General features: G+C 38.1%; 1 protein-coding gene across 1 annotated transcript in view; it reads left to right on the plus strand.

Annotated features, from left to right (window-relative positions):
* LOC307158336 (segment polarity protein dishevelled homolog DVL-2-like) overlaps positions 1-20,634 on the plus strand; it is a 175,887-nt gene that overhangs the window by 142,484 nt on the left and 12,769 nt on the right. Inside the window, exons 12-14 of the mRNA XM_079870817.1 lie at positions 10,979-11,110; positions 12,112-12,288; positions 14,644-14,862. Coding sequence (XP_079726943.1) covers positions 10,979-11,110; positions 12,112-12,288; positions 14,644-14,862 — 528 coding nt within the window. The remainder of the gene's footprint in view (positions 1-10,978; positions 11,111-12,111; positions 12,289-14,643; positions 14,863-20,634) is intronic.

Genomic DNA, 20,634 nt, shown 5'->3' on the forward strand with positions numbered 1-20,634 from the left:
GTATGTACGATCATGCGCCCGAACTCGACAATCGACTACTGTGGACTTCAACTGAAAACAGGATGTAAATACAGGTATGTGCGCTGGCTGAAATAACATCATTTTTATTCATATCTTGCACATCTACTGCAGTCAGATTCACCGCGTGTTGACTCTGAAGGAATCACTCACATGGCTGGGCACTTGTAATGACACATCAAGGATGTTAAGAGGCTAAAAGCAGGTTTAAAACTTGCCCCATTTAAGTCAACAGGGTGCAAATTTTAAAAAGAGGATAACACGGTGTAGGCAACACCGATTTTTGTCGTTGTTCTCTGTACTGACAGCACTCCAAATTTACAAAAAAATGAATCTGGTAAGAATCTATTCTATATTAACAATGCATTAAATCACATTACACATTAATATAAATAAATAAAACAAATTAAGTGATGTCTCATATCTGAAGTCAAGGACAGGCGTCCAATGAAATTGTAACCAATGACATTTGAGGTTATTAAAACAGTAAGTCCCGCCCCTTGACTGCCAAAAATCAAAGTGTTCGAGTGAGCAAAAGCAGCAGGCGAGAGGAGATCAAGCGCGAGAGTGTGGGGAATGATCATGCGCGCGGTTTGAATGAGCTCGCGAGTTCCCGTTTCCTCACGTGTAGATCTGTTATCCTCTCGTGAATGTCATTTACTGCGCGCGCCAGCATCAGTTGTGTGCTCCGTTAATTAGGGCCCAAGCCCTGAAAGGGCGAAGGCCCTATTGTTTTCGGTAGGATTATTATTATTATTATTATTATTATTATTGTTGTTCAAGGGTTCGGGGGCTTTTGGGGCCTTTAACATGCTCAAAAACTCATGAAACTTTGCACACAGGTCAGAACCCGCGGCCATTAGGGCCGGGCTGAAGCTGGTACCCGGGCGTGGCAGGGGGGCTCAACAGCGCCCCCTGGAACGGGATCCGAACACTTGTCCATAAATCAAACACACTTGCATGTAATAATATGAATCTCGGAACAGATATAGATCTCATCGGGCCGAACAACTTTCGTGCTCTAAGTTTTACGCCAGCCCAACAGGAAGTCGACTATTATGGGTTGTTTGGAAACGCATGCTGTGGAATTTAATGTACTCCTCCTAGGGAATTCATCTAATCGTCTCCAAACTCGGTCAGCATGAAGTCAAGACATTGAGGATGAAAAATTGCCAGGGGATTTTTGATATCTCGAACGGTTTGGCCGTGGCGAGGAAACGAATTTATGGCGAATAATGGAAACAGGAAGTGTGTTATAACTTCAGCATACATTAACTGATCTTGATTAAACTTCAGCAGTGTGTTCGTTGTAAGAGGCCGATCAGATGGATGTGACTATTGTGAGTCAAAGTTATAGCGCCACCAACTGGCAACAGGAAGTGTGTCACTTTCAAAATGCTTTGAAATCACCCTCTTATTTTTACCCGATTTGCTTCAAACTTTATGTGTATAATGTAGACACACGGCAGATGTAGGCCTGTGAAAGGATTATTGATATCTTAGATACTGTTGCCGTGGCAACGCATCAAACATCAATATTATTTTCGGATGCTTTTGAGACTCTTCACATGCTTGAAAATGCATAAAACTCGACAGACACATCACATTTATTATCCAGTAGACATGTGCAAAGTTTCAGAAACGGGCGTGGTGAGGGGCTCAGTAGCGCCACCTTTAGTCAAAAATGGGGGCTTAGTTTTACATAGAGACTTAAAACTTGGTATGTATATTGTTCTCATCAAGCCGGACAACTTTCTAATTCATAGTCATAAGCTCTGACCAACAGAAAGTGAGATATTTTGGTTTGAATGTGATTTTTTGGAGAATTCTCTCTCTCTCTCTCTCTCTGTATCTGTATCTCAGTGTGTGTGTGTGGGGTGTGGGGGATTTGTCTGTTAGGAGAGATTTGCTTTTATAATTGTTTTTCAAGGTTTCAGGGGCTTTTGGGGCCCTTAACGTGCTCGAAAACTCTTGAAACTTTGCACACAGGTCAGAACCCGCGGCCATCAGGGCCGGGCTGAAGCTGGTACCCGGGCGTGGCAGGGGGGCTCAACAGCGCCCCCTTGAATGGGGTCCGAAAACTTGGTCCATATATCAAACACGCTTGGATGAATTAATATGAAACTCGGTACACATATAGATCTCATCGGGCCGAACAACTTCCGTGCTCTATGTTATTAGCTCCGCCCAACAGGAAGTCAGCTATTATGCGTTGTTTGAAAAACGCATGCTGTGGAATTTAATGTACTCCTCCTACAAAATTCATCCGATCCCCACCAAACTCGGTCAGCGTGAAGTCAAGACATTGAGGATGCTAAATTGCGGACGGACTTTTGATATCTCGAACGGTTTGGTCGTGGCGAGGAAACGAATTTATGGCGAGAAAAGAGAAACACAAAGTGTTATAACTTCTGCATACATTAACTGATCTTGATGAAACTTCAGCAGTGTGTTCGTGGTAAGAGGCCGGTCAGATGGATGTAACTATTGTGAGTCAAAGTTATAGCGCCACCAACTGGTAGCAGGAAGTGTGTCACTTTCAAAATGCTTTTGACAAAAGTGTTACCTTTACCCACAGTTACAAAAATCAGTACGCATATTGGTCTCATCGAGCCGGACAACTTTCTAATTTACAGTCGTTAGCTCCGAGCAACAGGAAGTCAGATATTTTGGCTTGAATGTGGATTTTTTGGATATGTCAGACCCTTGAGTTTTTAGCTACTCCTCCTAAGTGGTTTATTTTATTCACACCAAACTTTTTCAACATGATAAAAATACATTAAAGATATATATATATATATATATATATATAAATATAGCTGCGAGCAGCGATGAAGGGCCTAAAGCCGGGGGCACCGCCACCCCGGTGCCTTTAGGTAACTAAAGGCACCGGGGTTGCGGTGCCACCGGCTTGGGCCCGTAATCGCTGCTCGCAGCTATATTTATTATTATTATTCTTATTTTTCTGTCAACCTTTCGGGCACTTTTGGGGCCTTTAACATGCTCGAAAACTCTTGAAATTTTGCACACAGGTCAGAACCTGCGGCCATCAGGGCCGGGCTGAAGCTGGTACCCAGGCGTGGCAGGGGGGCTCAACAGCGCCCCCTTGAACGGGGTCCGAAAACTTGGTCCATAAATCAGACACGCTTGCATGTAATAATATGAAACTCAATACACATATAGATCTCATCGGGCCAAACAACTTTCGTACTTTTACTTTTTACGCCAGCCCAACAGGAAGTCGGCTATTATGGGTTGTTTGGAAACGCATGCTGTGGAATTTAATGTACTCCTCCTAGGGAACTCATCCATTCGCCTCCAAACTCAGTCAGCATGAAGTCAAGACATTGAGGATGCTAAATTGCGGACGGATTTTTGATATCTCGAACGGTTTGGCCGTGGCGAGGACACGAATTTATGGCGAATAATGGAAACAGGAAGTGTGTTATAACTTCTGCATACATTAACTGATCTTGATTAAACTTCAGCAGTGTGTTCGTTGTAAGAGGCCGATCACATGGATGTGACTATTGTGAGTCAAAGTTATAGCGCCACCAACTGGCAGCAGGAAGTGTGTCACTTTCAAAATGCTTTGAAATCACCCTCTTATTTTTACCCGATTTGCTTCAAACTTTATGTGTATAATGTAGACACACGGCAGATGTAGACCTGTGAAAGGTTTATTGATATCTTAAATACTGTTGCCGTGGCAACGCATCAAACTTTAATATTCTTTTCAGATGCTTTTGAGACTCTTAACATACTTGAAATTGGATGAAACTCGACAGACACATCACATTTATTATCCAGTAGACATGTGCAAAGTTTCAGAAACGGGCGTGGTGAGGGGCTCAGTAGCGCCACCTTTAGTCAAAAATGGGAGCTTAGTTTTAAGTAGAGTCACAAAAATCGTAATGTATATTGTTCTCATCAAGCCGGACAACTTTCTAATTTATAGTCATAAGCTGTGACCAACAGGAAGTGAGATATTTTGGTTTGAATGTGATTTTTTGGAGAATTCTCTCCCTCTCTCTCTCTGCCTCTGCGTCTCTGTGTGTGTGAGGGGTGGGGGGATTTGTCTTTTGAGTGAGATTTGTTTAAAATTCCTGTTTTTCAAGGTTTCAGGGTCTTTTGGGGCCTTTAACGTGCTCGAAAACTCTTGAAACTTTGCACACAGGTCAGAACCCGCGGCCATCAGGGCCGGGCTGAAGCTGGTACCCGGGCGTGGCAGGAGGGCTCAACAGCGCCCCCTGGAACGGGATCCGAACACTTGTCCATAAATCAAACACACTTGCATGTAATGATATGAAACTCGGTACACATATAGATCTCATCGGGCCGAACAACTTTCGTGCTCTAAATTTTATGCCAGCCCAACAGGAAGTCAGCAATTATGGGTTGTTTGGAGAACGCTTGCTGTGGAATTTGAAACACTTCTCCTAGAGAATTAATTAAATCGCCACCAAACTCGGTGTGCATGAAGTCAAGACATTGAGGATGCTAAATTGCGGACGGATTTTTGATATCTCAAACGGTTTGGCCGTGGCGAGGACACGAATTTATGGCGAGAAAAGAGAAACACGAAGTGTTATAACTTCTGCACACATTAACTGATCTTGATGAAACTTCAGCAGTGTGTTCGTGGTAAGAGGCCGATCAGATGGATGTGACTATTGTGAGTCAAAGTTATAGCGCCACCAACTGGCAGCAGGAAGTGTGTCACTTTCAAAATGTTTTTGACAAAAGTGGGGGGGTTAGTTTTACCCACAATTACAAAAATCAGTACGTATATTGGTCTCATCGAGCCGGACAACTTTCTAATTGACAGTTATTAGCTACGACCAACAGGGTGTCAGATATTTTGGTCTGAATATGGATTTTTTGTTAAATCAGCCTCTGAGTTTTTAGTTACTCCTCCTAAAAGGTTTATTTTGTTCCCACCAAACTTTTTCAACATGATAAAAATATATTAATGATGCTAAATTGTAAACGGATATTGAATATCTCAAACGGTTTTGCTATGGCGAGGGATTAAATTAATGTCAAAAAGGAAGCAGGAAACATCTCATAACTTCTAAAAATGTAATTATACACCATTTATTTTTATATAAAATTATACAAATATTAGAACTAAACCTATTTTATTCTGTTTTTGCAATTCAAGAAGTATGAAAAAGTTAAAAACAGGCTATTTAGTGCTATTTGGTTCAACAAAAAAGCAAACATAGGGCTATACTGCCCTCTTGTGTCCAAAAGGATATCAAACTAGTATATAAAACGTTTTACTAGGTAGGCCTATTGTATTTAAATATAAATTTATTAGGTATATGACTGTGAGGATATTTTCCCATCGGTTAATCGACGTGTGACACGAGCGGGTGCTTTTAAATCGCTAATATAAAAGTGAAAGTAAAAAACGGACGTCCGCACGGACATTGATAATGGTGCACGTTGGAAAAAATGATACTTTTAAACATAACACTAAACCGCCATTAGGTGTCGCCAGGCGACCATCTTAATGAGCGAGTCATTGATTCATACGTTCAAACGATTCGTTCCAATGACTGAGTCATTCATGATTGAGACAGATGTTTATGGATTGACCATTGAATCTTTAAGTCAACCGATTCGTTTCAAAATGCTGAATCATTCAGTAATGAGAAAACAAGTTGCTGTGAGATGCGCAATGGTTCTGCTGTGATCTTTGTTTAACTATTTTTGCTGCTGAAACAGAACAAAAACAGTCAATATTGCATCTAAAATGTAAGTGACTTAATTGTAACTGTTTATTAACCTGTTGTATGAAATCAATGTCACAGTTTCAATCGTGATTGTATTCAGGAAATAGTTGCCTACTCGTCAAGTGAGGTTGCTTAACTCTATCATATGTTATAAAATATATAAAAACTCCATATTTGTAATTTTTATAGTCAGTATGTTGTTAACTGGTTTGCTTTTTTGTGTGCTGCGCTCATTTGTTTACAATTCTCCTGGAGAAGCAGCATGAGCCTCAGCAGTGCAACCTTGTTACCATTGATCAGTAATACATTCATTTTTAACTGCTGATTGCAACTTAAAATGAATGTAATGAAATTAGAATAATCTCTCGTTTTAGTGACTCCCAAGTTATTTTTTTGTTATTGACATTCTAATCAGGCTATACTCTGGTCGGGCAAGTAAAATTCTCTTTCAGGTAGGCCTATTGTATTTATATATAAATATATTAGGGATGTGACTGTGATAAAATTTTCCCACCGGTTAATCGACGTGTGACACCGCTGAGGGCTTTTAAATCGCTAACTATAGTATACTATATACTAGTAAAATACAGACGTCCGCACAGACATTGATAATGGTGCGGAGTAGAGCGAGCATTTTCAATGTATTCCTATGGATGTAGGAATTAACTAAAACATTTTATTTATGTTTTTGTGTCCACTGTTCAACCGCAACCGCGTCACACACACACACACATTCCAGAATTGCAATCTTGACATCGCAGCCTGTTCATTATAGCCCTAATACAATATAATAATAAAAATAGTCAACCTAACATAAACGAATTACACTGCTCTGTTTAAATAGTCAGTAGTACAATTTGTACCATTCACAGTAAGCAGAGCTCCACTGTGATGTTTCCAAGCACATTTTTGCGCGTGTGAAGAGGATGATTTTTTCTATCGATATTGGAACACGAGTGAAGTACAAAGCCTATAATAAAGAATAGTTTAGCATCCAAATACATCGCAAATATTGAAACATTTTGATTCTAATGAGAGGGTTACGTGAGACCAACACTGCTTACTTTCGTTTTTATTTTGACATTAAATTTAAAGGATTTGTTGTGGAATATTTTGAGTGTATCATAAAATCAGAATAAGGTAAGACAAGTAATATTTTCTGTCTTATATATATATATATATATATATATATATATATATATATATATATATATATATATATATAAATATAGCTGCGAGCAGCGATGGAGGGCCAAAGCCGGCGGCACCGCCATCCCCGGTGCCTTTAGGTAACTAAAGGCTCCGGGGTTGCGGTGCCACCGGCTTGGGCCCGTAATCGCTGCTCGCAGCTATATTTTTGTCATTGATTTTCCGCCATACTCCCAGGTCGTGAAGGATGAAGTACATCCTTCTAAATGCAAATTGTATTCTTAGAGATTCTGTGTACATGATTTTGGTCCAATGAGACAGTTAAACTCAGTCTTAGCTGAATTTAGTAGAAGAAAATTACAGGTCATCAAATATTTTATATCTTTAATACACTCTGTCAACTTAGATCATTTAGAGATTTCATCTGGTCGTGATGAAATATATAACTGAGTATCATCGGCATAACAAAGGAAACTAATTCCATTTTTTGTTATAATATTACCATGTGGCAGCATATATATTGAAAATAGCAGAGGGCCTAACACAGATCCTTGCGGCACTCCATAATTAACTGACATTATCTTAGATTTTTCCCCATTTAAATTGACAAAATGGAAACAGTCTGATAGGCACAATCTAAACCACCTTAAAGGTGCTCTAAGTGATGTTGGGTGACGTCACTTCTTGTTGACGTTTAAAGTATTGTCAAACAAAACGGAGGCTAGCTCGACCCTCCCTCTTCCTCATCCGCGCACTAACCCTCCAGACCACACCCCAAATCCCTCTTGTCGGTTATTGGCTGGAACAGTTTGTTATGTTTCGTGGGTGAGCCCAGTTTGTTTTTCTTGCCGCTTGTGGAGCCTGGGGTGTCTACAGAGACTGCGTTTTTTTACAGTGTGTTCAGGGGACAGGCAGCTATAGCGGATGGTGAGGAGATGTTTGCTGTATGTGACAAAAAATGTTTTGGCCTAAAAAACGCGTGACATTGCTTAGAGCACCTTTAATCTCTGTCCCTGAATACCAGTGTAATTTTGTAGTCGATCTAAGAGTATTTTATGATCTATAGTGTCGAACGCAGCACCAAGATCAAGTAAAACTAGTATTAAGATACAGCCTTAGTCAGAAGCTAGAAGTAAATAATTTGTCATTTTAATGAGCGCAGTGCTGTCTGTGCTATGACGGGGCCTGAATCCAGACTAAAATTTTTCATACATATCATTATTTTGCAAAAAAGAGCACAACTGAGCAAACACAACTTTTGCTAGTATTTTAGTCATAAATGGAAGATTTGAAATGGGTCTGTAATTTGCTAATTCATTTGGAACTAATTGTGATTTCTTTAATGAGAGGCTTAGTAACTGCCAGCTTGAATGATCTTGGAACATGACCTAGAGATAAAGGCGAGTTAATAATATTGAGAAGAGGCTCTTCTACTACAGGTAACAACTCTTTCAATAATTTAGTGGGTATTGGATCTGATAAAATTTTTGTCAGTTTAGATGCAATGATAAGTTTATTTAGCTCTTCCTGTCCTATAGTTGTAAAGCACTGCAATTGTTCTTGAGGGGCGATAATTGAGGCTGAATCATTAGACGCTGTCAAAGGTAGTACATATTTCTGATGCTTTCGATTTTCTCAGTAAAGAAATTCATAAAGACATTACTACTAAACTGTAATTGAATAATTTGTTCAGGTGATGTCTATTTATTGTTAATCTAGCCACTGTACTAAATAAAAAAAAATTTGTTTTGGTTATTTTCTATTAGTTTGCGGAGATGCTCGGCCCTGGATGCTTTAGAGCCTTTTTATAACGGAAGTGCTGTCTTTCCACACGATTCTAAAGACCTTAAAAGTTTGTTTCTCAATTACGCAATAATTCAATGACGCTCTTGTAAGTCTGCCTCGACCCAGATTCCACTCCTAAATATATTTTAGAATGAGCTCATCCCCAAAATGGCTTACTTATCATAGAGATTAAGGCAGTCAAGTTATATTGTTTCTTGACCATTTGGGTTGATCACATCCTGAGCAAATGGTAGTCAATTGTAGAATGGGACTGGGTGTGGGACACAGAGAACCTTCTCAGACAATGGGGTGTCTCAACTTCATTAACATACAGACCACAGCTGTCACAACAGGAGCAACTTAATTTACATTAAGAGTTGTAAACTGTAACAGGATAAAAGGTTTAAGATTTGGATGTTCTGGGTTCATTCTGACGCCGGTGAACCCAAGGTGCTTTGTGTACCTTGCCACTGCTATGCTGTAATAAACTTCATTTTTGAGATCTTCGACGTCCACATCATTTTTTCTTACACTCTTGATTACTAGTTTCTCTCTTGATAGCGTGTGTAGCACTGTTGTACCATGGTGCATTACTTTTCTCTCTAACCCATTTTAATCTGATCGGTACAACAGTTTCTAATGTACTAGAGTTTTTCCACCCTTATTGTGACCTTTTAATTAAATTATTAAATTAAATGGGCTGTTTTTGCTGTTGTGCCTTTAAGACATGTTTGAAAACACGTCATTGCCTGTAAAATGAGCAACCGCAATTCGCTGCGCTAATTCCTGGGCTGCGGGTTTACTTTATCTTTACATAGCTACTAGAGATCAGCTCTAACGTCACCTGAATCCACTGTTAAAAATAAATCATCAATCCGCCACCCACACAAATCTCTGTTTTTCTCTGATTTAGATATCTGCACCTGATCACATTACTCGTCACATTACAGATGTCCTAATTCTCAGTGTTAATGGTGATATGGTATCATATTACCCTGAAGTAGGCAGCTTTTAAACATTTATTTAAAGTAACAGTTCTTTGGCAAAATTGCATTTGTTTAATAGCCTAAACACAGGCTTTACTCCCTTCAAACTTAAATTTAAATGTCACTGTTTCTTCACTGCAACTTCCCAAACACACACACAATAAATTAAACATGTTTATCCCAAGCAAAGGCTGGATATAGGCTGTTATTAGCTTGTCCTATACATACAGTGCTTCACAGCCGTGAGATATCACATACCCAGCACTTGATTCATCCTGGTTAACTACTTCGGTAACACTTTACAATAAGGTTCATTAGTAAACATTAGATAACTGCATTAGTTAGCATGAACTAATAATGAACTGCACTTATACAGCATTTATTAATCTTTGTTAATGTTAATTTCAACATTTACTAATCCTTTATTAAAATCTTGTTAACATTAGTTAAAAACATTAACACAGATTTACAAATACAATAACACATGTATTGCTCATGGTTTGTTCATGTTAGTTAATACATTAACTAATGTTAACTAATGAACCTTATTGTAAAGTGTTACCACTACTTCACTAAAATGCTCCCACAATGTACTTTTCTTTCCTTCCTTTTGTTTTGTCTTTAATTCTACTTTTTGAAAATCCTCTCTGAACTGTTTTGCCTCCATTGCTGCAAGTGGACCCCGCAACTGTGTAGCTTAGAGTCTGCAAATAAGTGCCTGATGAAAAGTTAAGCTTCAATCACGTTAATATTCCATCATTATGTTGGAAAACACAATTATCAGAAAAAAATTCTGTTAAGCTTGTGGATTTTTAGTTAAAGTAGTTTAAAGCTGATCTTTTGTAGGTTTTTTCCCCCCCTTTGTTTTATATAATGACATCTAGGTGCTCTAGGCATATGTTTTCCTTGATTGTTTTTTTTTTTTTTTCTGAAGAGAAATACGCTGTTGTTGAAAACAAAGTTAAAAGTGTGACTCACATTCGTTGCGTTTTACTATAAAATTAGAGTTCCGTGTCTTTATTACAATCAACAAATTATAATGATTTTTCTCATCCACCGGCGACCCAACAAATCTCATTTTAACATCATGAAAAGCACAGATTTCAGAATTAGTTGTTTTTGCTGCTTAGTTTTAATAAATGGTCTTTGTGTACTGCAGAGGAAATTTTTAAAAGATTTAATTAGTTTTCATATCCCTTTTAAATCTCCATTTTCACCATGTTTTCTCCTATTACAGTCAGAATCTAGAAGGATGTGGCATCACTTCTCAGCCTTTACAATCTTTATCTTTTCCTGTAGGGTTTGATGAGTTCTCGCTCTCCCTGCATTCTGATATGACGTCGATTGCTAAAGCCATGGCCTCTCCTGACTCTGGCCTGGAAGTCAGAGACAGGATGTGGCTGAAGATCACCATCCCGAATGCATTCCTGGGTGAGTCTAACCAAAGACCAAGGAAGGGAGATTTATAATTACATATACATATACATTTATGCATTTAGCAGATACTTTAATCCAAAGTGGTTTACAAATGAGAAATAAAATAAATAAGAGATTTAGGAGTAAGTAACATGAGAAGTTATGTTATGTTATGTTATGTTATGTTATGTTATGTTATGTTATGTTATGTTATGTTATGTTATGTTATGTTGATACAGTTTTCCAAGACTGTTCAAAGGTGTACAGGCAAGAATACAAATGAAAGTAAGAAACAATGAAAGTATAGAGAAAAATATTATTATTAATTTATGTATAGAAGGTTGCCTGAGGAAATGAGACTTTAGGTAATATGAGAAGACAAGGAGAATATTAGCTCATTTAGCTCATGCTTAATCAAATTGAAAGTGGAATTTGTGTCATATATATAGTGTATTTGTGTCATATATATATAGTGTGTGTGTGTGTGTGTGTGCGTGTGTGCGTGCGTGCGTGCGTGCGTGTGTGTGTGTGTGTGTGTATGTATATATATATATTAAGATTAAGATTCAGCAAACACTACAAAATTTTGTGTCTGGTCATTCTTCTTAAATCCTATCAATTCAGAAACACAGAGCTTTTGGTTTGGACACATTTAAGCTATACGTATATAACATATATATGTACATTACATTATACATAACATAACATATATATGTATAATGTATGTATCATATATACGTATAGCTTAAATGTGTCCAAACCCAAAGATCTACACCCTACGTTTTTGTCCAACAGGCTTTTAAATTAAAAACATTCTTCTTTATTTATTTATTCTTACTTTGCTCTGTGTTTCTGAATTGACAGGATTTAAGAAAAATTACCAGACACAAAATTTTGTAGTGTTTGCTGAATCTTTTGAGAGCTTTTTAGAGTCAAAAATCAGGTAGTAATTATCAATTTGGACCAAATGCAGGATATTTTCTTTGACATTGTTATAATTCGTTCTGTTTGTACAGGTTCTGATGTGGTAGAGTGGCTTTATCATCACATTGAGGGCTTCCAGGATAGACGAGAGGCTCGTAAATATGCCAGTAACCTCCTGAAAGCTGGTTTTATCAGACACACAGTGAACAAGATCACCTTTTCAGAGCAGTGCTACTATGTGTTTGGAGACTTCAGCGACTGTGAAAACTGTAAGTGTGATCAATGTTCGAATGGATCATATGATGTGGCATTGGTGTTGTAGCTCTTTTGTCAGACCTGCCAACCTGTAAACATTTTATGATTGTGGTTTAAGACAACTGAAGTAGAGACGAAAAAAAGTTTTTCCCAAATGTCCTCATGATAAAATTTTATGTGCATCCATTTTAAAGCTGATATTTAAAAAAACATTTATCCCTTCTGGGAATCTTTGTCACCTTTTTCACCCCTAATAAGTTTGCTTCCAGAATATGTGATTGTATTGTTTTCTGCATCGCTGATTTGCAGTTTGTTGGGAAATGACTGCATTTAAATGGAAGTGGTGTGAAAGTGTGTGAACCAAGCATTACATTATAGAGTGGCCCAGGGATGATGTCAAAACCTGGAAGCAGTAGTGTAGCCACGAGGGTGCCTGGGAGGGCCTAGGCCCCCTCATTTACATGTCCCACCCCCCAGATTTCAAATTTTCTGTGCACAAACATCCCAAGCACGTGCCCAGAGAGCTGCCTCAGACAGTGCGCGAATAATCGAGTTCTCTTTGTCTTCTTGCGAGCTTGAACAGACAAATTCACACTTTTTTTTTTCAAAATGCCTGTACAGGCAATTATCCTTGTGAAAATAGTTGGTTATGTCTTAAGTGAACGTAAACAGTTGAAAAGACAACGCGTGTGTAACAGTATGTTGGATATGTGCTGCTCCTAAAGTGGAAGCAACCTAATAAACCTACTGATGTCTTTGTCCTCAATGTTAATCTAAAAACAAATGAAAATCACTCACTGCTCTTGACTTGTCGAACGCTGCTAGAGCAGTTCTAAATATTCACTGTGCTGTTAAATAAAAGATAAAATATGATAGAGCATTTATTATTTAATTTATTATTATTATTTATTTTATTATTTAAAAAAATTAAAAATAGAAGTATCGATACCACTTTTTCCAGAATGAGCCCAATACTAATACTCTTATTTTCCACACACACACACACACACACACACACACATATATATACACACACATATATATACACACACACACACACACACACACACATATATATATATATATATATATATATGTGTGTGTGTGTGTGTGTGTGTGTGTGTGTCTTTGATTTTATAGTTATTTTAGAGTAAACAATATTTTGTAAAATATATATTTTATATAAAAGAAAAAATGTTTAGTACAGTACATTTGATTTACAGTAACAACCAAATCCTAATCCTACCCTAATGTAACTACATATTGTTAATTAATATTACTAAGTACTTAAATGTATAATTACACTGTAACAATGACACCTTAAAATAAATTGTAACCAAATGTTCTTTCAAAATAAGTTGAGATAATGCAAATTGATGACTTTAACAAATGCATAGCCAATCGATTAACAGCCTCAGATAGTTACAGTAGATCTGTCTTTAACAGTTTATACATTTTCATAAAAATTGTATTTCTTAATGAATAAAATGAAGTACTATGAAAATAGTTACGATTTTTTTTTTCACTTGATTTAGTCTAGTTAGTTTTGTATCAAATACAATGTGATTTTCATTGATCGAAATCTGGCAGCAACAGCACATTTGTCCACTTGGGCGAGTGATCAGCGGACAGTTTTTCCTGTGCATGAAATCCCCCATATGCCAAGCAAACCAATGAGAAAGCGGGAGAAGGATGATGATACATAATAACAGAGCATAGGCTCCAAAGCTGCTGTGGATCTGCTTACCCGAAACACTCCGTAAATGGCAATTTTGAAGAAAATTTCCATCATTTGGCAAATAAATAAATGATGGAGAGTTACATATGTATTGGCAACATTTTATCTTGTTATCTTTATGGTGCACCGCAAACAAATTAATTTATAGTAATTTATAGTGTTAATGTTAATTAGCGAGTCCACGTATGGTAAGTAATGAAAATGATATAAATATTGTGGCCCCGTCATTTTAAAAATCTAGCTATGCCACTGCCTTGAAGACTAATTTGTCACTGGCTCCCTTGAGATTTTCCCATGGGGTTTTATAATGTTTTTTTTTTTTTCATTAAAAAATAAAGTAAAATACTTTGTTTTAGATGACACCACTTACTGCTCCTAATGTGTGTCCACTAACATGGATGGGTTAAATGCAGAGGACAAATTACAAGTATGGGTTGCCATACTTAGCCTTCACGTCACGTCACTTCACTAATTTGAAAAACCCCATTATAAAACCCCATAAGAATTAGTCTTCTGAATTTTGATGTCATCCCTGTGGCACTCAAAATATTTTCCCATGGTAGGCTGGTCTGTCTTATGTTAATAGATTTTTCCTCTGTTTCTCTCTGTCCGCCTCTGCCTTTCCCCACAGATATGGCAAATCTCTCGCTAAATGACAATGATGGTTCCAGTGGAGCTTCAGACCAGGACACACTGGCACCCTTGCCTTTGCCAGGGGCCACACCCTGGCCCCTGATGCACACTTTCCCTTATCAATACCCACAAACTTACCCCAGCCAACCCCCTCCATACCATGAGCTATCTAGCTATTGCTATGCACCAGGAAGTGCTGGCAGTCAACACAGTGAAGGTAAGAGAGAGCATAGGATTAACTTCATTCACTTGAATATCTAGAATTAATACGTTATTATTATAATCTTGTATATTATATTGTGATGACGGGTGCTAAAATTACATCATCACTACTGCGATTATGGCACTATGTGAAGTCTTTACAAACTGTTTATGGACTTATGTTTCTTTACATTTGTTATTTATGGTTTTGTGTTTCTGTTGACTATGGTGCAGACAATTAGGTTTATGATACAATTGTTTGTAACTCGGTGCCAAAACACCTCTCCACTTCTGCCCCCCCTCCCCTGCCCCCACCGTCAGTTGTTATCCTACTGACGGGCCAGCTCATCTACACACCCCACTATCCCTGTGTTATGTCTTCTAGGGTCTAAATGAAGTCTAGGTGCATTAAAAGAGGTGCGGCGCAGGGGGTAGAACTTATTCAGAACCACCTCAAGCACCACCCATTTCCCTACCTATTGATTGATTGATTGTGTGATTGAATTCTTAAATAGGAATGTAAATGTTGGCCATCTAGCATGAGGAGCATTAAAAAGTGAGGTGTACAGAGTAGAGCCGACCCCAGCAGTTGCAGTGGAGGAGGGGGTCCGTGGAGGCGCGGTAAAAGGGGAGGCATGTTCTCCCTCAAGGTAAACACCCCCCTCCAGCCCATCCCCCCCCCCCCCCCCACAAGGGAGCCAGTCTCAGGCCTTTGGAGGCAAAAGCAACACAGAGGAGAATTGCAGGTTGGCGGTGAGCCATTCTGAAGAGGAGATATAGAGAAGCGTTTTGAGGCTTATAGTGGAGGGTGAAAGAGTTATTCCCATCCTGCTGATTTTTCCCTAATGCTGTAGATATGTAATATTGTGAGAAATGAGTTATCTAAGTGGTAAAGGGGTATGGCAAACGATAATAGAGCAGGTTTGCTGAGGTTGATGAATGATAAATGATATCGCGAAAACTGAATCACGGGCAGGGGGGGCCAGCGGTGCTAAGAATTTAGAAATTTGTTGTTTTATAGGGGTGCAGTGCCAAAGTGCATGAATATATGTGTCCCTGCAGTTTTGAGTGCAGTGTGGACAGATGTCTGAAGTGAAATAATGATATGAAATAATTTTCGTCCAGTGAGGTGAGTCCTGTGGATAGTCTTGTATTGTATTAGCTGTAGGTTAGTATTTTTGGTCATAAGAAAAGTATTTTTGCAGACTTGAGTCCAGAAATCGGCATCCATATGAATTGATAAATCCAGTTCCCATTTTGTAGTGGGGAGACTTATGATAATGTCTGTTTGTATCACTATTTTGTAGATTTTGGACAGTAGTTTTTTGGCGGATGGAATATTGATTAGTTGTGAGATAGGTGGGGTGAGTTCTAAATTGACCTTTGGAGTGTTAGTGGTTGGTTTAATTGATGATTTAATTGATGATTTAATCTGTAGGTATTGTAGGAATTGTTTATCGGTGATGCCAAATTTCTGGACCAAGTCTTCAAATGTAGAGAAATTGCCATTGACGAAAATATGTTGCAGATGAGTAATACCTTTATCTTTCCAGGAATTGAAATTGAGTGTTTTATTATTGCAAGTGAAATCAGGGTTATTCCAAATTGGGGGGAGTTTCAGATGTGCAAGCTTTGTGTTTGTAATATTGTGGAATTTCCACCAGGCTGTCAGACTCGAGCTAATTGTGGGTGCTTTGAAACAGGAGTGTTTTTTAATTGTCTGGGGGGAAAAAAGCAGGTCTGAGATCTGAAAGTTATTACACATATTTTGTTCCAAGTCTAGCCAGGTGATATCGGATTGGTTAGGGTGAGTCCATTTGTGTACATATTGCAGATGATTTGCCAAACAGTATAAAGCAAAATTTGGTGCTTCTAATCCTCCTAGGCTCTTTGGTTTCTGAAGGGTGGATAATTTTATTCTTGGAGTCTTATTTTTCCAATAGAATTTTGTAATTGCTGAGTCTAGGGATTTAAACCAGGCGGTGGTTGGCTGTATTGGAGTCATTGAAAGTAGATAGATTACTTTGGGTAATATTGTCATTTTGATTGTGGCTATCCTGCCTATGATGGAAAGTGGTAGGTTTGCCCAGCGATGGAGGTCTTCCTGAATTGATTTTAGAAGTGGGGTGAAATTCAATGTAATTCAATGAGTTGTGTTTTGATTCGGTTATCATTCGGATGAAGAGTGGGGCCAACATTGACCAAAAGTGTTTATAGAATTCAGCCGGGAAGCCATCTGGACCAGGTGTTTTGTTATTTGGCATTGAAGTAAGTGCAGCCTGAAATTCAGCTTGAGATATTGGAGTTTCTAACTTATTTTTTTGGTCCTCGTAGATTTTAGGTAAATTAATGTTTTTGAGAAAGTGGTTAATTTCTTTATTGTCTGGATCTTTTTCTGATGAGTAGAGCTGGTTGTAAAACTGATAGAATATTTGATTGATTTCAGTTGGTGAATAGGTAAGCTTCCCTGCTGAGTCCTGTTATCATAGTTTTTTCTTTGTTTCTTTTAATTTGATTTGCCAAGTATTTACCCGATTTATTGCTATGATAAAATTGTTCCTGTCTTAACCTATGTATTAGAAATTGGGTTCGTTTGTTAATTATTTCATTGAGTTCTGATTTATATAACTCTAATTTATTCTTGGTTTCGACTGTTGGTTTAGTCATGTTAATATATTCGAGATGTTTAATTTTTTGTTCTAAATGCGTTTCTTTTTCCTGTTCTATTTTTTTTTTTTGTGGACTGAAAATGATAATAATTCCTCTAAGTACTGTTTTTCCTGTTTCCCATAGAAGAGAGGGCGATAACCTAGAAGAATCATTCGTTTCTAGAAAGAATGCCCACTCTTTCTTGATGAGGGCGTCAAATTGTAAATCTTGGAGGAGAGAGGTGTTAAAACGCCACCTAGGTGTTGTTTTATGTGTACGAGTCATTGTCCAATTAATTGTGACAGAGGCGTGGTCGCTAATGATAATTGGGTGAATTGATGACTGAGATATATTAGAAATCATGGAGTTACTTGTGAGAAAAAAATCCAGGCGGGAATATGAGTGATGGACTGGAGAAAAGAATGAGTATTCTCTTCTGCTTGGGTGTTGTAAGCGCCAGCTGTCCGCAAGACCATAATCAGTCATGAATTGTTTTATTGTTGATGTGGATTGCCATATTGATTTATTTCTTGAGTTACCAGAACGGTCTATTGAAGGGTCAAGGACTGTATTGAAATCTCCTGCAATTATTACTGGGCAATCAGTCAGGTCTGATATGGCAGAGAAAAAAGACTGGAAAAACGTTGGATCGTCTGAGTTTGGACCGTATATATTTCCAATTGTAATTGGGTTATTATCTATTGAGATATTAATGATAATATAGCGCCCTTCAGTGTCAGCGATTGTAGTATTATGAATAAATTAAATATTTTTATGAATCAGTATGCAGACTCCTCTTTGTTTTGTATTATAATTTGCAGAAAATACCTGATTATATTGAGATGATTTGATTCTGTTACAATCAGATTTTGCCAGATGAGTTTCTTGAAGGAGACAAATGTCTGCCTGTAATTTATTTAAATGGTCAAACACCTTGGCCCTCTTTGCCTGAGACCCAATACCACGAATATTCCATGTTAGGAAAGACAGTTTGGACATACTTTAACTGTGATAATTTCTGTCTAATTGAATGTAATGTGCAGATGAGCATAAATGGATGAGAGTGTATGAAATGTTATTAATAAGTGATTGTGAATGTATAGAAGCGTGAGTTATCTGTATTGTGAAAGCAAAGGTTAGTGTGCGAAAGAATGGGGAACGAGGGGGGGATATGGATGGTGGTGGGGGGGTGTATAGGCCAGGGTAGACAAAGTGATTAACACTGACAATAATACACCTATCATTAATAATGACAGCATGGTAGCTAAAGTTGGATACTGACAGTAATAAAATAATACAAAAAAATAATATAACTAACAATAACAATAACAACGGAGACAGAGACACCAACATAGACATTACTAATGACAGTATAGTAGCTAAAGTTACTAGAGGGAAACTGTAGTTACAAGACCTGTGCTAATGTTTCAATGCATATAGTTATCATATAGATATAGGTATGATGGAGACGAGAGCGAGATAGATAGAGAGAAAGAGAGAGAACATGATAGTGAAGAGACATGGATGTTGCATATTTACCAGTGTGAAAATTAGAACAGCCAGGGGGTAATGGTCTTGTCCCGATACAGCTGATCGTTTATGTAAAGTTTATCGACAACTATAACTGCTTTCTTACTTTCTTCTCTCATTTGTTTGCGAATGGGGAATAACTGCTTGCGGCGTTGTAGTATTTCTTTTGGGTATTGGTCGTTGAGTCTGAAGTCCGTGCCTTTGAGATGTTGCCTTGACGTTGAACCAGTTATTTTTGTTTGAAGTGCTCGAATTTTGCAACGATGGGTCTGGGACGATCATTTCGGTTGTTTCTGGATTGAATGCGGTGTACCCGATGAAAGCTGATGGATTGCACTGTTTCTGCTGGGAGCTTGAGCTGTTCGGACATGAATGCTCGTATTGTTGCTTCAGGGTTTTTGTGAATTGGTTCCGGTATGCTTGAGAAAATAAGATTGTCTCTCATACTGCGTGTTTGAAGGTCTAAGATGGTAGCCTCACATTTTTCAAATCAACAGTATTAGTGGAAAGTTGTGTAGTGAGTGACTGAACGGATACTGTTAATGATTTGTTTTCTTGTTTGAGAGTGTCTATTTGTTCTTGACTGAATTCGAGGCTATGGCGTAGAGCTTGGATCTCCTTATGTAATACTTCGATGAGTGACAGTCTGGCTTCAAAGCCGGTGAGTTGAGTCTGTATGGAGAGTAATATTTCTTTGTTTTCGGTACAGCATTTAGGTGTTGGAGATTCCGACATAGATCGTTCATTGCGAGCTCTTTTAGGAGTGTTCTTGGTAACGTTACCGGTGGTGGATCTGTGTGGCATGTTTTGTTCGTGGCGTGAGCTGATAGAGTCCTCAAGATCTTCCAGTATGGAGTATTTGTTGTAATGTGAGTCGATAAAGTCCTCGAGTTCTTCCAACGTGGCGAGGGGTATAATAAAATCCAATTGCAGAATATAAATTCAAGTGTGATAGCTCCAAACGAGCAAAAAAAAATAAAATAAATAGTACCGGAGCGGAGATAAAGGGAAAAAAATAGAAAGTGAAAGTGATAGTTTGTTCAGCGTCTAGTGGTATGCCATCTTCCGCACAGTGTCTCGAACTACGCGCATGCGTTACTCTGACGTCATCCCCCTAGATTTATTATTCTATAACGTTCAATTATAATAAGTTTAAGATATGCTGTTTGAGTTGATTGCAGATAAGTGCACATATCAGCGGTCATCACAACGTGTTATGTCTACTGTAGTTTTCCTTTGATGTATTTTTCCCATTAACCACACAGAGACAAGTGGTAGTTATACATTTTGTTATTTATTATTTCAAATCTGTATTTATTCCCACATTGCAAACAGTTGCCCCACATGCTGTCTACTCACCATATCCTGTTCCTGTGACTCCTTAAAGGAGCGGGTGGGACCACAGCATCCCTTTTTCTTGTGTTGGGTTAAACCATTTCTAGGCATGGATGTAGGCATGGATAAATGTCCTATGGTGTTTACATGTTGTTTAAATTGCTGAATGAGTTTATTTTTATTTATTTTTGAAAGTTAAATGGTTAAATGGTCATATGTTTAGGCTACAAAGGTTTTGGTATTGATGCCCCTGCAGTTGGTATGGTCTTGGGTG

This window comes from Squalius cephalus (genome assembly GCF_949319135.1).
Source record: "Squalius cephalus genome assembly, chromosome: 5".
Classification (NCBI taxonomy): domain Eukaryota; kingdom Metazoa; phylum Chordata; class Actinopteri; order Cypriniformes; family Leuciscidae; genus Squalius; species Squalius cephalus.